This window comes from Pan troglodytes, chromosome 9, assembly GCF_028858775.2.
Source record: "Pan troglodytes isolate AG18354 chromosome 9, NHGRI_mPanTro3-v2.0_pri, whole genome shotgun sequence".
Taxonomy (NCBI): Eukaryota; Metazoa; Chordata; class Mammalia; order Primates; family Hominidae; genus Pan; species Pan troglodytes.
The window spans coordinates 119,960,675-119,973,956 of NC_072407.2; the positions used below are offsets into that span (position 1 = coordinate 119,960,675).

The 13,282-nt window shown below is 39.5% G+C and overlaps 2 protein-coding genes across 2 annotated transcripts in view; one reads left to right on the top strand and one right to left on the bottom strand.

Annotated features, from left to right (window-relative positions):
• Nucleotides 1-13,282, top strand: part of CD3E (CD3 epsilon subunit of T-cell receptor complex) — a 541,795-nt gene that overhangs the window by 242,249 nt on the left and 286,264 nt on the right. The window lies entirely within an intron of this gene.
• Nucleotides 1-13,282, bottom strand: part of SMIM35 (small integral membrane protein 35) — a 52,452-nt gene that overhangs the window by 5,516 nt on the left and 33,654 nt on the right. The window contains exon 2 of the mRNA XM_054662728.2: nt 12,826-12,974. Within this exon, the coding sequence (XP_054518703.1) occupies nt 12,826-12,974 (149 nt within the window). The remainder of the gene's footprint in view (nt 1-12,825; nt 12,975-13,282) is intronic.

Below are 13,282 nucleotides of genomic sequence, written 5' to 3' on the forward strand. Positions count from 1 at the left end.
GGAAGGAGATGTTATGTCTCCATTGTTACTTTTTTGTGTCTTCTACACAGTGCCTTCTGACTTAGGCAGGTTGCAGAAACAATTACTCTATTTTACCTTTTGATCTTTCTGGGATGCTCCTTTACCTAATATTCTTTAGTCTTCTTTTTAATACTTTTAAATTTTTATTATAAAATATTTCATGCATACAAGAAGTACATAAAATAGCATGAAGAACAGCCATGTGCCTACTAGTAATTTTTCAAAGAATTCTAAAATGCTGCCATTCTTACTTATAAAGTAGCTCAATTTCAGAGTAGTCCTCTCCTATCTCTCCCTCCAAGTAAATACCCTCCCAAATTTGGTGTTTATCTCTGCTGTACACCTTTTTTATACCATTACTTCATATTTTTAACAAATTCTATATATCTATGTAGATATAGAGATATACAGCATTGTTTTACATGTTTTCAAACTTTATGAAAATTATATTAGGACCACTTCCACTTCTGGCCATGGTGGAGTAACAGGGACCAGGTTTACTTTCCTACTTTAATAACTAGAAAACCAACAAACCATCTAAAACAATGGGCAAAGGTAGTACAGAATAGTGATCCCTGAAGGAAGGAAGTAAAATGAAGAGCTCTCTAGGATTGCCTGGCTTATTGCCTGGGTGAGTTCCCCGAGTTCCAGCACAGGAGGGAAAACCCAGAAAGAGCCCAGCAGTCAAATTGAGGAGTCAGAATTTAAGTTCAGGGAAGCCCAGGAAGCTAGAATTTACGGACAAAATACCAGAGAGAAGGGAGCTGGACAGAGACAAGGACTCTCAGAGATCTGCAAAGGGGTCCCCCAAAGTCTTTGGCTGTGGCTTGCCTCTTAAGTTTGCTTATAGTGTCTTTTTTGAGCAGAATTTTAACTAATATTTTAATCAAATTTATCTATTTGTGCTTTTTAAAAATCTTATTTAAGACATCCATCTCTACTCCAAGACATACTCCTTATTTTTTTTCTAAAAGTTTTAACGTTTTGTTTTTTACAGTTTCGGACTTTAATCAACCTGGAATTCATTTTTGTATACATTATCTCCATAATTTTTGTATGGAAATTAATTTTCCATCCTTTTCCCCTTCATTGCTGCTGCTTTCATATATCAAGTTATACAGATGTGCCTGCTTCTTTTTCTGGGCTTTCAACTGTATTCTATTGGTCTACGTGTCTGTCACTGGACACTAGACATGTAATGACAAACACTGCTACATTATCTTAATTACTCGGGCCTCATAATAAATCTCGGCTGGGCATGGTGTCTCACGCCTGTAATCCCAGCATTTGGGAGGCCGAGGTTGTCAGATCAACTGAGGTCAGGAGTTCAAGACGACCAGCCTGGTCAACATGGTGAAACCCCATCTCTACTAAAAATACAAAAATTAGCCAGGTGTGGTAGCAGGCAAATGTAATCCCAGCTACTCGGGAGGCTAAGGCAGGAGAATTACTTGAACCCAGGCAGCAGAGGTTGCAGTGAGCCAAGATCGCACTAGTGCACTCCAGCCTGGGTGAGAGAGCGAGACTCCATCATAACTAACTAACTAACTAACTAAATATATAAATAAATCTTGATAGCTGGTAAAATAAACGTTCCACTCTATCCTCCCTCATAAGCATGTTAGTTATTCTGAGTACTTTGCTCTTTCTTGTGAATTTGGGAATTCGTTTTTCAAGGTCAGTGAAAATCTCTATTAGAATTTGATTGAGATAACAGTAAATGTATAGGTTTATTTGGATAAAACTTATATATTTGAGATACTGAGTCTTCAAACTTACAAGTATGGCAAATGTTTTCATTTATTTTGGGTCATCTTTTATAGACTGTCATATGTTTTATAATTTGTCCCTTAAAGATTTGGTACTCTTCTTGCTAGATTTATTCCTCAGTACTTTATAATGTTGTTGTAAGTGTGAACAGGAGCTTGTTTTGTGTACATTGGTTTTCCATGTAATAGTGTTGCTGAATTCTCTCATTTTAATCATTTTCTTCTGGTCTTCCTTGGATATGTAGACTATTATATTGTCCACAAATAAAGGCCGTTTGCTTTCTTACTTTCTGTTCTTACATGTCTCAATTTATTTTTCTTGTCTAATTGTATTGGTTAGAACTTCCAGTACAATGTACCTTGATATATGTATTTGATGCTCTAAATTTACCCCTAAGCATCACTTTAGCTTCATTTTATAAGACTTGATACGTAATATTTTTACCTTTGTCTGATCTAAACGTTTTTTAATTTCCACTGGGATATCTTCTTTAACCCTTGAGGTATTTGGCAGTGCGTTTTTAGTTTCCAAATTCACAGGGTAAGTTTTTTTTTTGTTTTTTGTTTTTTTTTTACTATTTATTAAGATGGACATGAGTTATAGAATTATGGCTGGTATAAGAAAAGAGTAACCGTTAATTTAATTTTAATACTAGCTCAATGTTTTCATCTAACTCATGAAGTCAAAGTAAAGCTTTTAGAAGCTTACTCTGTAGGAGGTAAAACATCGGAAATTATTGTGAATGTTACTGAAAATTCAGTTTAAAAGTTTGACATTAACAATAAAATTGTTTTTTCTTTTTACTTACTTTTGTCACTCTAAACTTCAGTCTTAGATATTTTTTTCTGGACCTATCTTCTAGCTGACTAATTCTTTCTTCAGCTGTGTCTAATCTGCTATTAATCATCCTTAGTGTTTTAATTTGTTATGGTGTTTTTCATTTCCATAATTTTAACTTAATTCTTTTTATAATTTCCAATTATTTATTAAATTTTTCCGTTATGTCTAATTTTACATCATTTGCTATACATCTTTCCTATAGTTTTTATTCGTTATTCTAGGGTTTATAAAATGTATCTTTAACTTATCACAGTCACATATAAAAGGGAAAATAAAGATATACCATATAAAAACTAATCAAAGGAAAGCTGAAGTGGCTCTATGGATATCAGACAAAAACGATTTTAAAACAAGAAATATTACCAAGGATGAAGAAGGACATTTCATAATGATAAGAGGGACAATTCATCAAGAGGACATTTCATTATATAGCTTTAAAATATAAAAAGAAAAAATGAGTAGAACTGAAAGACAAACTTTAAAAATTCATAATTATTATTAGAGAATTCAACTCTTCTCTCTCAGCAATTGATAGAACAGGAAATCAGCTAAGGATATAGAGGACACAAACAACACTGCCAGCTAACTTGACCTTGTAGACATTTACAGAACACTACATCCAACATCTGCGGAATACACATTGTTCTCAAGTATATATGGAGCATTCGTCAAGACAGATCATATGCTAAACCATAAAACAATAAGTCTTTTTTTTTTTTTTTTTTTTTTTGAGATGGAGATGGAGTTTTGCTCTGTCACCAGGCTGGAGTGCAGTGGTGCAATCTCAGCTCACAACAACCTCCACCTCCCTGGTTCAAGTGAGGTTCAAGTGATTCTCCTGCCTCAGCCTCCCGAGTAGCTGGGACTACAGGTGCCTGCCACCATGCCCAGATAATTTTTGTAATTTTAGTAGAGACAGGGTTTCACCATGTTGGCCAGGATGGTCTTGATCTCTTGACCTCATGATCCGCCTGCCTTGGCCTCCCAAAGTGCTGGGATTACAGGCGTGAGCCACCGCCCCTGGCCCAACAATAAGTCTTAGTAAGTAAATCTCAATAAATTTTTAAAAGTTAAAATAATATACAATATGTTCCCTGACCACAGAATTATATTGGAAAATAAAGACAAAAAGATATCTGGAAAACATCCCAATATTTGGAAATTAAACAACACACTTCTAAAAACATCCTGGGTAAAAGAAGATATCATAAGGGAAATTAGGAAATACTTAGATCTGAATGATATTGAAAACACAACATATCAAAAATGTAAGTTGAGGAGACAGTCCAAGGCAGCTAAAGTTCACAAGACAGAGGAAAGAGCTACATCAGGTAAAGAATCCAGCGATGTGCAGAGGGACCCCCTCAAGTATTCAATAAGTAATGAGTGCCTGTGTATAAAGGAGCTACCTGAGGCCAGAGAATCATCTGAAAGCATTCGTGGGAAACAGTGTCTAGCATTCAAATAGGGCTAGAAGCAGTGCCTATTCCCATAAACCAGACTAGAAAAACTCGTAATTCACAGGGTATTGGATAGGGAACTCAGGAAGTTCTTGCCTTAGTGGTGAGAATAATTAGCCTTAGACTGTTCAGCCTAAGGCTAATTATTTCCACTACACTGGGTCTTGGTTTTATCATTTGTCTACTGCTCTGAACCCATCCAACAAATCATAAAACCAAGACCCAAAAAGGTCAAACTGCTTCCAACCAACTTAACTGCTTCCCAATATATTTATAGGCAAACAAAAATATCTACGACTCAGCAAAGTAAAATTCACAATATCCTCATTCAGTCAAATATTACCAGGCACTCAGAGAGGCAGAGCAAAATGACCCATAATGGACAGAACAATCAACAGAGCACAGGCCTTGGAATCCTGCAGCCTGGGTCTGAATCCTATTCACTCATCAGTCTGAGGCCTTCAGCAAGTTATTTAACCACCAAAAGCCTCAATTTCATGTGTGTGTGAAAAAGTGGGAGAGGGAGAAAGAGAGATTCAATAAGTCTCAAATTATAAAAGACCTTTTTTTTCTATTTTATTATTATTATACTTTAAGTTTTAGGGTACATGTGCACAATGTGCAGGTTAGTTACATATGTATATATGTGCCATACTGGTGTGCTGCACCCATTAACTCGTCAGTTAGCATTAGGTATATCTCCTAATGCTATCCCTCCACCCTCCCTCCACCCCACAACAGTCCCCAGAGTGTGATGTTCCCCTTCTTGTGTAAAAGACCCCATTTTTTAAGACCCAAATTATTTCCAGGGATGAAAACTACAACATCTGAGATGAAAATTACATTGAATGGAATTAACAGCAGACTAGGCATTGCAGAAGAAAAAAGTAGTGCACTTGAAGGCATAGCAATAGGAACTATCCAAGATGAGACATAGAGGGGAAAAAAAAGTAATAAAACAAATGAAAAAGCTGGGCGTGGTGGCTCACGCCTGTAATCCCAGCACTTTGGGAGGCCAAGGTGGATGGATCACTTGAGGTCAGGAGTTCCAGACAAGCCTGGCCAAAATAGTGAAACACCATCTCTACCAAAAATATAAAAAAATTAGCCAGGTGTGGTGGCGTGTGCCTGTAATACCAGCAACTCGGGAGGCTGAGGAAGGAGAATGCTTGAACCTGGGTGGTGGAGGTTGCACTGCACTTCAGCCTGGGTGATAGAGTGAGATGCCGTCTCCAAAAAAAAAAGAAAGAAAGAAAGAAAGAAAAGAGTATTAGTGAGGTGCAGGACAACTTCAAGCCACCTAATATATGTGTAATTAGATTCCCTGAAGGAGAAAACGAGGGAAAACAGAAAAAAAAATTTCGATGAGATATGGCCAACAATTTTCCAATTTTGAAGAACCTGTCAAGTTATTTGTTCAAACAAGACATTTCTTTTCCTATGAGGAATTCTGGTGCCCATGGTTGATATCATAACTCTTTTTTTATTACATCAAGGAAGGCCTAAACTATCCTTAGGAAGAAATAGACTACATTTCCTTTCAACCGACCCTCCGTAAGAATCATTCTTTTTAACTAAACCATATGTATAGGTTGGAAAATATACAGGTCAAGGGTAAGGTGTCTGGTAAGGTCCTGAGCTACATGTTCACTGTATTGCTTATAAAGGGTGAGGCCAGTTTTGTTTTGTTCTGTTTTGTTTTGTTTTGTTTTTGGCAGAGTCTCGCTCTGTTATCCAGGCTGGAGTGCAATGGTGTGATCTCGGCTCACTGCAACCTCGACCTCCCAGGTTTAAGCAATTCTTCTGTCTCAGCCTCCCAAGTAGCTGGGATTACAGCTGCCCGCCACCATGCCTGGCTAATTTTTGTATTTTTGGCAGAGGTGGGGTTTCACCATGTTGACCAGGCTGGTGTCGAACTCCTGACCTCAGGTGATCTGCCCACCTCAGCCTCTCAAAGTGCTGGGATTACAGACATGAGCCACCGTGCCCAGCCTCAACTTTTATTTTAGATTCAGGAAGTAGATGTACAGGTTTGTTAAATGAGTATATTGAATGATGCTGAGGTTTGGGATACAAATGATCCCATTACCCAGGTAGTGAGCATTACTATTACCAATAGTTAGTTCTTCAACCCTTGCTCCTCTCCCTCTCTCCCCCATCTAGTGGTCCCCAGTGTCTATTTTTCCCTGTCCATATGTACCCAGTGTTAAGCTTTCACTTGTAACGGAAAACATGTGGTATTTGGTTTTCTGTTCTGGTGTTAATCTACGTAGGATAATGACCTCTAGCTTCATCAATTTTGCTGCAAAGGAGAAGACTTTGTTCTTTCTTATGGCTGTGTAGTATTTCATGGTGTATATGTACCACATTTTCTTCATCCACTCCACTGTTGATGGGCACCTAGGTTGATTCTAAGTCTTTGCTGTTGGGAATAGTGCTGCAATGAACATATGAGTGCATGTGACTTTTTGGTAGAACTGCTTATTTTCTTTTGGGTATATACCCAGTAATAAGATTGTGCAGTCAAATGGTAGTTGTGTTTTGAGTTCCTTGAAAAATCTCCAAACTGCTTTCCACAGTGACTGAACTTTACATTTTACATTTACATTTTAATTTACATTTCGACCAACAGTGTGTAAACGTTCCCTTTCCTCTGCAGCCTTGCCAACATCTGTTATTTTCTGACTTCTTAATAGTAGCTTTCCTTGCTGGCATGAGATGGTATCTCACTGTGGTTTTGATTTGCATTTTTCCAATGATTAGTGATGTTGAGAGCATTTTTTCGTGTTTGTTGGCCACTTGTATGTCTTCTTTTGAGAAGTGTCTGTTCATGTCCTTTGCCCGCTTTTTAATGGGGTTATTTGGTCTTTGCTTGTCAGATTGCCCAAGTTCCTTATAGATTCTAGATATTAGACCCTTGTTGGATGCATAGTTTGTGAATATTTTCTCCCATTCTATAGGTTGTCTGTTTGTTCTGTTGATAGTTTCTTTTGCTGTGCAGAAGCCCTTTAGTTTAATCAGGTCCCATTTGTCAGTTTTTATTTTTGTCGTAACTGCTTTTGGAAACTTAGTCATAAATTCTTTGCCAAGGCCAATGTCCAGAATGGTATTTTCTAGCTTTTCTTCTAGGATTTTTACAGTTTTAGGTCTTACATTTAAGTCTTTAATTTATCTTGAGTTAACTTTTGTATATGGTGAAAGTTAGGGGTCCAGTTTCAATCTTCTGCATAGGGTTAGCCAGCTATCCCAGCACCATTTTTTGAATAGGGACTCCTTTCCCCATTTCTTATTATTGTAGCCTTTGTCAAAGATCCAATGGTTGTAGGTGTGCAGCTTTATTTCTGGGTTCTCTATTCTGTTCCATTGGTCTAATGTGTCTCCTTGTATCAGTACCATGCTGTTTTGGTTACTGTAGCCTTGTAGTATAGTTTGAAGTTGGGTAATGTGATGCCTGTGGTAAAGCCACATATTTTAGAACTAAACATAGAAAATGAAAAAGCTGGGGATGAGGGAGTATTTCCTCAATAGAAATGGAGACGCCTGACCCTTTTTCTCTCCTGGGCAATGCCTATACTGAGGTGGGCCAATCTTCAGGCACAGCCAGAGTTTTTCTCAGAAATAGGTCTAGGATATCTCTACTATATGAATAATTAAAGGTGATTTCTCTGTGGCTAATATATTCCAAACAGATATATTATCTTGGGGCTCCCACTAGAACATCTGGCTTTAGAAAAATCACTCTTGGTGATCTTGCCAGAATAAATTTCTTGCTTGATTAATTAATATATTCTAATTACTGGCCAAAATAATTGGGACATCAGATGGGCACATGAATCCTTACCTAGGATTTTACAGAGGGAAATAACGTATCTACCAACTCTGCATTCATTAAGATGCAGGTCTTAGGCTGGGCGTGGTGGCTCATGCCTGTAATCCTCAGCACTTTGGGAGACTGAGGCAGGAGAATTGCTTGAGCCCAGGAATTTGAGACCAGCCTGAGCAACACAGTGAGACCCTGTTTCTTTTTTTAAAAAATAAAAATATAAAATGCAGGTCTTATATAAGTCTCGGTAGCCAAGAATCTATGGTAAACTGATATTCCTCTTCACAAAATCCAAATTTAAGAAAAGGTCAATAAAACTTTTGCCCCACAGATGTTGCTACAGGTGAAAATTCTCAGATGTTTCTCCAACAGGCTGTCAGCTATGTGAATTTTTAAAAAATCCACCACGACCACTTTTTTTTTTTTGCTTGGTAGATTTTAGTTTTTTAGACTACATTATTATTGCCCATCATTTTGCAGTTAAAGAAACTGTAATTAGAGCTCCTAATAGTTAAGTAATCACCCAATTCACAGAGCTGTATATGCCAAAGCCACAGTGAGAACTCAGTTCTTTCTGGCACCAAAACCCATGTCCTTTCCATTATTCTTTATTGCTTAAAATTACTTGTTCTATAAAACAATTATACAGAAATAAACAAATTTTAAAAGGCATCTCCAGAACTATGCTATAACTTTTAGAGCAGGCTATGTGGAGCTTCTTTATGTTAGCAGTTAGATAACCATATCAACTGATTCCTGAAGACGCCCCTCATCCAATCCACCCATTGCCATCAGCCTACGTAAGTACTCACACTTCCAACACCTGTGGCAGGGAGGCACACATCCACATTATCCAAAAGCAGTTTCAGACCACAAAGGTGTTTGAGAGAATGAGGCTCTTCAAAACGGAGTCCTGTTTTGTGTCACTCACAGTAGTATTTGGCCTAGGGGGAGCCATTTCTCCCAGCCTCCACTCTTACCATTAAGATGCAAGTGTTGCATGTGGATCCATAACCATGTAGTCAAAGGCTCATGAAGAGTCAATATAATTGTGATCTTCTATTAGTCCTGATCCCAGAAAGCAGCATGGGGCTCTAGGGCAAGATATGCATTCAAGACGATCCTTTACATCCCCTTTTCCTCCCTGCTTCACTGTCCCTCTGGAGTCATGCCAATTGGGCCAAGTTTACTGATGGGCAGGATCAACATATATTCAGAGGTCGTAACTATGGCCCTTCTATTCCATTGCTTCCTTCTATATGACTGGAGCAGTAGGGAGTCAGTGTAGACAACATTGTCTCCCCGCATTTACACACAGGCATGCTCATTATGACAGTTTCCTGCTCCTGTGGACCAAAGCATGGTGAGACCCAGGATTTGGTGTTGGGCTAAGGAGGAGAAAAACATGCCCTAAGGCTCTTTAGCCTTGGTCATTGCTCCAGTCAAGTTTACAAGACAGGCCTGTGGGGACTTGGGATATAAGTCCTATGATATGTTATTTTTTCTTTGACATTTATCTCCCGTTTCTTTATGTGTCTCTCCCTTAGAGATTTTGTGTAGTTGATGACAGGATTCCAGTAGTCCTGGGTCTGGCCAAAATACTATCTTAATTCTATAAAAACCCCTTTTAAAAAAATTACAAATTGATTTTACAAATAAAACTATGCTTATTCGTATATAAAATGTTGACATGGGAAACTTGGGTTTTCAGTTCGTAAAGAAGAAAATTGGCATAAAATTTACTTAGAATGATGAGGAAGAAAGAGGAGAAGGTGGAGAGGAAAAAAGTCTAAAAACAAAGTAAGGTCAAGGGGTAAATTAGGAGGTTGGGGAAGAAGATGGAAGAAGAGAAACTGAGAAGCAAAAGGAGGAGGAGGAAGAGAAAAAACAAGGAGAAACAAGAGGAGAAGTAGAAGGGGAAAAGGAGAAGAAAAAGGAGGAGGAAGAAGAAGAAAAAAGTTGGGGGAGAAGAAGGAGGAGGGGAAGGAGGACAGGAGGAGGAGGAGGAGGGGAAAAATAAGAGGAAGAGGAGGAGGAGAAATTCGTGGCTATGTTGTTTCGGGTAAAAATAGTAATTTCACTTTTTGAAAATAGAATCAAGATACAGGAGAATAGTCTGTCATCAATGTCAGACAAATAGAATGTCTGGACTGAGTCACTCAAATAAAGGACATAGCAATCACACGCGTGAAGTATAGCATAAATAAATAAAACCGAATGCAAAAGAGGGACAAAGATTCTGACCTACAATAAAATGTTACTCAAGAGGCCAGGGCAGTGGCTTACACCTATAATCCCAGCACTTTGGGAGGCCGAGGCAGGCGGATTACTTGAGGTCAGGAATTCAAGACCAGCCTGGCCAATGAAACGCCGTCTCTACAAAAATACAAAAAGTAGCTAGGCATGGTGGCACACGCATGTAGCCCCAGCTACTCAGGAGACTGAGGTGGGAGGTTAGCTTAATACTCAAGACCAAGATATAGTTTAGTTAAAGTGTTGTTCCAGTTAAGCTGTTGTTTCTCAGTTTCAAACCCACTCTCTCTATTTGGCTTTGTGATGTTACAAAGAGGACTCTGCAAAAGTTTCTTCTTGCCAGCTGGGGGAAGTTCTGCCAATAGGAGGCAATAGAGAGAGGCTACAAGGCTGGAGGATGAAGAGGGGACTTACCCCCTGTCTGCTTCTTATTGTCATATCACTGTCAGCATCACCCAGTGTTTCTTTTTCACCCCAGCAGTTTCTTCTAGCATCAGCTGGGTCTAGTTTGCAGTTTTTCCAAATTCATGGAACCAGTCTCGTTACACCCTACCTTCTGCCCCAGAAACACCAGCACCAGACTGCCAAAGCCCCCTTTCCCAGAGGTCTGAGGTCCTCCCCCAGGCTCTATGTTTTGATACTTCCAAGTTCTTCCCTTTGTTTCCGCAGTCTTAGTGCTAGCATCTGCCTCCTGCATTGCTACCTCCACATCACCAAGTGTTCTTTATCTGTCTTTTCAGTTACCTAGTTAACAGCTCTCTAGAATAAATTCTCCCTGGTAAAATGATTGTTGTGGCTTATGTTTCCTACCTAGACCCTGGTTATCCATGCAGAAATATGAAAATATCTTGGGGAATGGGCAGGGGGATATAACTTTTTTTTTTTTGAGACAACGTCTCACTCTGTCGCCCAGGCTGGAGTGCAGTGGCGTGATCTCGGCTCACTGCAAACTCTGTCTCCCAGGTTCAAGTGATTCTTCCACCTCAGCCTCCCGAGTAGCTGGGATTACAGGCATGCATCACCACACCCAGCTAATTTTTGTATTTTTAGTAGAGATGGGGTTTCGCCATGTTGGCCAGGCTGGTTTTGAACCCCTGACCTCAAGTGATCCACCCGCCTCAGCCACCTAAAGTGTTGGGATTACAGGTGTGAGCCATCGCACCCAACTTGCAACATAATTTATGTTGGGCTCAGGCTTCTTCACAGAAATGTAATGCTGGGAGACAATAGATCACAATCTACAAGGTTCTAAGAGAAAAAAAGTGAAAACCAAAAATATTTTAACAACCCAAGATGTTCAAATATAAAGATAAAAGACAGACATTTTCAAATATAAAAGAACTTAAAGAACAGAATATCTACATGTTCTTTCTTGGGCTCAGCCGCCATTGGTGATGGAGTGGCACTATGGTGGTCCTGAGCAGTGTGAAGCGGGGTCCATGGAGAAGGGCTGCTCAGCACAAGATGCCTGATCCCAAGCTGGGGGAGGAGGGTATCCATAAAGATGGGAAGCCTGGTGTGGGGAGTCAGGGCTGAGCAGGAAGAGGAAGGCATAGGGAATGAGGTAGTCTAACCTGGAGCATCAGAGCCAAAGCAGGATGAGGAGGGTTCTAGGTGGAGGATAGCCTGGTATGTGGAGTCAAAGCCTGAATGGGATTAGGAGGGCATCCATGGCAGTGTTAGGGGTTATGGCCCACCAAGTGGAGTCAGAGCCCAACACGGCAAAAAGAAAGGCCATGATGGTGCAGCCCAGCATGAAGTATCAGAGCCCAAGTAGAAGAAGACAGGCATTAGTGCTAGAGAGGACATGGCAGCAGAGATTGGATATTGATTGATACTGATCAATCAATATCAATATCGATGTTGATTACATACAAAGGATTAATTAAGTAGTATGTTAAGACTAATGGAAGCCAGACTTCACACTGTTGGAAAAAAGAGTTACAAATACAAAAAGAGAGACACCTAGAATAAATTTCGTGGTGTTAGATTGGAATTGAAGTTATTGGTGTGAACTACAGTTTAATACACGTATAAATAGATATAGAAATGGACATAGACCTGTATGGATGTATGTAGCTTTGTCCACTAAGAGGGCTTGAGGCAGCAATGTCCCAATATCAACAGACACATCTACCACTAAGATCTTGGCTTCTGAATGCCATTTTCCACTCAAAGGAACCAGGGTCCCTTGGAGAAATGGCTGATTTCAGTACCAGCAGGGAAAGTAAAAGATGAATTTGAATCATCTTTCTGTGCCACGGCAACAATAAGGAAGGTCCTAAAAAACAATAGGAGCATGTCAAATGACATATAAGCTAGCTTCTATTGGACAAAGCAATGGCTGTTAAGTTTTCAAGGGAAGGCGAGAGTATCAAAATTTGATTTGATATTTGAGTATCAAAATAAGTGATGGCGGGAACAACCCACTGAATAAAATAGAAACCATGAGTCCAAAAGACATTAATTAATTAATTAATTAATTAAAAGTTTACTGCACAATGGCATACTTAGTTTCAAATTCCTCTCCACAAAGTACTTATTAATTACAAAGAGAAAAAAATAATAACTTTACAGATGGGAAGCTTGGCAAACACCACCTTAATCAAGTGACCAGAGTGAGCTTCATCAGTAATGAGACAAACAGAAATGGCATACCACCTGAGGGGGGGCGAGGAGAAGAAACCAGCATCGGCCAGGCATGGTGGCCCATGCCAGTAATCCTAGTGCTTTGGGAGGCTGAGACAGGAGGATCTCTTGAGGCCAGGAGTCCGAGACCAGCCTGGGCAAATGGCGAAACCCCGTCTCTAACAAAAAAATACACACACAAAAAAAAAATTAGCTGGGTGTGGTGGTGCGTGCCTGTGGTCCCAGCTACTTGGGAGGCTGAGGTGGGAGGATGGTTTGAGCCCAGGAGACAGAGATTGCAGTGAGCCAAGATCACACCACTGTACTCCAGCCTGAGTATAAAGATCATTCAAGAGAAGATTGAGAAAATGCTCCAGACTGAAGCAGAATAAAGAGACATGACAACTAAATGCAACTTGTGATTCTGAATTGTATCCTTTTGCTGTAAAAGCCACTATCGGGGCAACTGACAAAACTTGAGTAATGT